We start from the raw sequence: 4,021 nt of genomic DNA on the forward strand, positions 1-4,021 counted from the left end.
TGACCACTGACCCAGATCGGCGCCGGGTCATCAGTCAGCGTGCTTGGCACAAAATGACCAGCGCAGTCATGTCATAAAGCACCATTTGAGCAGAACAACAGACGGCCAGTGCGGCTCGTGGAACCAAAGAAAGACAACTTTTCATGCCGACATTTCGCATGCATTTGTTGCATATTTACAGAGCCTGACGTAGACATATCGACCAAAAACAAACACTGCTTTTCTCCTCAGATCACGTCATTTACATACAAGGTCAAAACAGTCCTGAAGTTGAAAAAATTCAATGCCGATCAACACAAAAATATGCAATTAAGCTGGTTTCGGGCCGGAACATTCGCATCAGACTGTCGGCTTACTTCTTGTCGCAGATGGTGGCGTAGTCACCCTGGCACAGGGCGTAGTTGATGACGTGGTGGATGACGTTCTCCTCCAGGCTGCCGCGCAGCAGGTGGGCGCCGGGGACCGCGCGCGAAGATGCCGACATCCTCACCACCGTGCGTCTCCTTCGGCAGGTAGATGCCGGCCACCTGCTTGTAGTGCGGGTCGCGCCACTCGGCCTCCGGCGACATGTCGGCGAGGCGAGCACGCTTGGCCTCGAACTCAGACCAGTCCTCGGAGCCACCCGGACCGTTAGCGTACTGCATAATCGGGTAAGGCAGCTTGGGCGGCGGGCCACCCTTCTGCATGCCGCCGGCCAGGAAGGAGGCAGGGCCGAACATGTCCAGGCCGCGCTCCGGGTAGCCGTTGATGCTGAAGGTGTGGGAGTGGTCGGAGGAGACGACAATCAGGGTGTCGGTCTCATCGGTGTTGTCCATGACGTACTGGACGACCTCTTCCAGCTCAACCGTCTCGTCGATGGCCGTGTAGGCGTTGCCGTAGTGGTGGCCGTGATCGATTTTGGCGCCTTCGACAAACATTACGAAGCCGTTGGGTCCGCGCTTCAGGATCTCCAGGGCCTTCTTCACCATCTCGGTCAGGTTGACATCGTCGGCGGTCTGGAAGGCGCGGTACTGCATGTGGCTGCGGCTGAACAGACCCAGCACGTAGTCGGCGGAAGCGGCGTCGAAGCTGTTCAGCTCGGCCTTGGTGCTGATGTAGGCGTGGCTGCGTCCCAGGGACTCCTGCTTGTCCTTCCACTCCTGGATCAGATCACGGCCATCCAGGCGCGAGCCGCCCTCGATCTCCTTGGGGGTAAACTTGCCCCAGCCGCCGCCGAAGGCAACGTTGATGTCAATGCCCTCACGCTCGACAAACTGGGTGGACAGGTCCTTCATCACGTTCTTGCACGAGTCCTTGACGGGTCCGGTCATCCACTCCATGGCGGCGAAGTCGGCATCCGACTCCCAGGTGCGGTAGGCGGTGTGGCCGAAGGTGGCAGCGGGAGAGGCATGCGTGATACGGGCGGTGGACACCAGACCGACCCACTTACCGGCCTCAACTCCGTAGCGGAGGATCGACTTGGGCGAGGAACCCTCGTTGACGGCGTCGCAGTTCCAGATAAGGACGGAGCAATCGACACCGACCGTGAGGAAGTTGCCCTTGGCGCCGGTCAGGTAGGCGGTGGCGGTGGAGGCGGAGTCGGCCGTCCAGCGGTCGCAGTTGTAGGTCTTGGACAGGCCCAGGTAGGGGAAAGTCTCCCAGGAAAGCATGGTGTGCTCGGGCACGTCGGCGCCGTGCTGCAGACCCTTGCGCTTCCTGGCGGCGGCCAGCGTCGGGATCGACATGCCGTCGCCGATGAAGAGCACAGCGTTTTTGGCCTGGTAGTCGTACACGGGGTCGGCCAGCTTGGTCCGCAGGATGTCCTGGGCGATGTCCTTCCAAAACATCTGGTCCAGCACCTGTCCGGAGCGGGAGAGCGTGGTGGCGCGGCCTGCACCCAGGCCGGCCTTCTCCTGCACCTCCTGGTAGGTGGGCGCCCACATCTCGTGCATCTCCAGCTCGTCCTGGTCCTCGACGCGGGAGTCGAGCGGCACGGCCACGGCCAGCGCCACCAGACAGGCGGCCACAAACAGCTTCATGGTGTCTCCGATGCTGGGTGACACGGTCTCACTGTGCTCAGTGAGATTGTATCTTCACTCAGACCTGAGTCGGTTTTATACGAGTTGGCTATAATTATGGGCACCTGTATGAACGGGATTAATAGCACATGATTGCCTTATGGTTCGATAGATAATGGTGGTTGGTATGGATAAGCACTGAACACTTGACAGAGGTGTGGCGCACCACATTTCACCGTAATCTGTCGCTGTCCTGCGCTGATGGATGCCCTTCTAATCCTGGCTGCCCGTCGCACAGGCTGATGTTGCTTGATGTTTGCTGCCCACAGCTTGTTTAAGGTGTTGAGTCGCATTATGGTATTAACCGTTCCTTTAGGTAGCCAACAGACGCTTCCCTGTCCTGTGCCATTCACTGCTGCTGAGCGAAAAAAAACGAAGTATTTGCCGAACGGACAGTGTCGGACACTAAAGCCTTTTTGCAATGCTCTTGTCTCCATCGACCCGCTGACCACGGGGTTGTGTGAACGCCACCCAATACCCACTCCTAATCTGCCGGTTACACCCGGTAATCACTCTCTGCATTTTTTGGCCGGCAATTTATTTCGCAATCTTGGAAGAGTTCAGTAAGGGTTATCATTCATATCTACCCTTTTGCGCTTTTGGCTGTGAGATTGCATGATTTGAGCTATTTATCACCAAAAGAAGTGCAAGCCATGACATCGTGTGACACTTCTCGAAGTACCTGTCCGACATTTCACTTAACTACCCATATTCACACCCCGTATGCGATATACCCGTGCCAGCACCCGTAATTTTCTTCAAATTTTTAACCAACCCAAGCCGTTACCCATTCCATATGGGTACCCATCAGCTCACCAATGTGTCAAGTCCTGTACAGGGCACGCAATATGCTGTGCGGAAAATGCGACGGTGCATACGAGAGCAAACTTCGTAACTGGGCCTTGGAACTGCGCGCCTTCATATAAAGATATCTGAGGCGAATCTACATCTATGGTTAAGAGCACTCTTCATTGCCAGAATATAGTCTAGGAATCACATCGTTTTCTTTAATATATTTTTCAAAAGATTCCATCAGCAATGCAACCCGAAGCCGTTGAAAAAAGTTTTAAGCTGTGGCAAAAAGAATCTCCCCGTTCGCTCTAGCCGGCTCGGTTACCTCATCGGCAAAGTATGCTTCTGCGACGTCGGATAGTGTGCAAAAGTCACTGATGACAGCCTGTAGACAGCTTTCTCCAACCGGTTCCATAGGCAGCGTCGCGCAAGGGTGTCCAAAAAATTCCTTCCAGGCATGACTCCAAACCCTGAGTGGGGGGGGGGGGGGGTGAAGTCCATCCGTATGTCCGTCTGTCCGTCCGTCCGTCCGTCTGTCCGTCCGTCTGTCCGTCCGTCTGTCCGTTCGTTTGTTCGGCGTTTCTTTTTTCCTATCTGCTCTGTCACTGCTCTCTCAGTACCATTTCTCCTTTCTCCTCTTTGTTCCTTCTACTTCCCTCTCCTGCCCTCTCGGTAATCATCTCTCCACTCTGCTCCTTACTCGCCTTTCTCTTTCTCTGCTAAGTGTTTCTGGTCGAGGTTCCGCCTGATGCGCCACGAGCGCCACTCACTCGGGCTACGAGTCGTTCTTCCTCGCAGCTTGCTGAGTGGGCAGTCGTTTCCGTGCAGTTCCTGAGAGGAGCCCCTCACATCACCTTCGCCCTCAGTCCGTTCTCCTCGCAGCTGGGCTAGGCAAACACCTCGCAGCTCCGTCTTTGCTTTGTCCCGCCCTCCCGCAGTTTCTAGGAAGGTTCTCACCCCTGCCCCGTGCAGCACCTGCTAGGTATGCTGTCCACGCTCCCGGAGCGGGAAATCCTCGGCTGTTCGGTTCGCCGGACTCGTCTGACGCCCGGCCTTGTCAGAGGCGGCCGGGGTTTTCCAGCCACGCCGGCAGTGTCCGCCGTATAAGAGGCATGTGAGGGCGGAATCCCGGCAGAACACACACGCTACGGAGACGCCCGGCACCGAGTGGA

General features: G+C 56.5%; 1 protein-coding gene across 1 annotated transcript; it reads right to left on the reverse strand.

The window, feature by feature from the left end:
• Positions 1-352: 352 nt before the first annotated feature.
• On the reverse strand, positions 353-2,018 carry LOC119103039 (alkaline phosphatase). Its single transcript, XM_037226489.1, has 2 exons — positions 469-2,018; positions 353-434 (listed from the first exon to the last, which is right to left on the reverse strand). Exons 1-2 carry the CDS (start codon positions 2,016-2,018, stop codon positions 353-355), a joined length of 1,632 nt encoding a protein of 543 aa, XP_037082384.1.
• Positions 2,019-4,021: the final 2,003 nt, after the last annotated feature.

The sequence above is a fragment of the Pollicipes pollicipes genome, unplaced genomic scaffold, assembly GCF_011947565.3.
Source record: "Pollicipes pollicipes isolate AB1234 unplaced genomic scaffold, Ppol_2.1 Scaffold_5724;HRSCAF=6776_pilon_pilon_pilon, whole genome shotgun sequence".
NCBI lineage: Eukaryota > Metazoa > Arthropoda > Thecostraca > Pollicipedomorpha > Pollicipedidae > Pollicipes > Pollicipes pollicipes.

What these genes read in the sequence shown, in the direction of transcription:
- LOC119103039 (XM_037226489.1), bottom strand. Translation starts at nt 2,018, where the DNA reads ATGAAGCTGTTTGTGGCCGCCTGTCTGGTGGCGCTGGCCGTGGCCGTG. An exon ending in GAGGATGTCGGCATCTTCGC is followed by an intron (nt 435 to 468) that starts GCGCGGTCCCCG and finishes GCTGCGCGGCAG; the next exon opens with CCTGGAGGAGAACGTCATCC.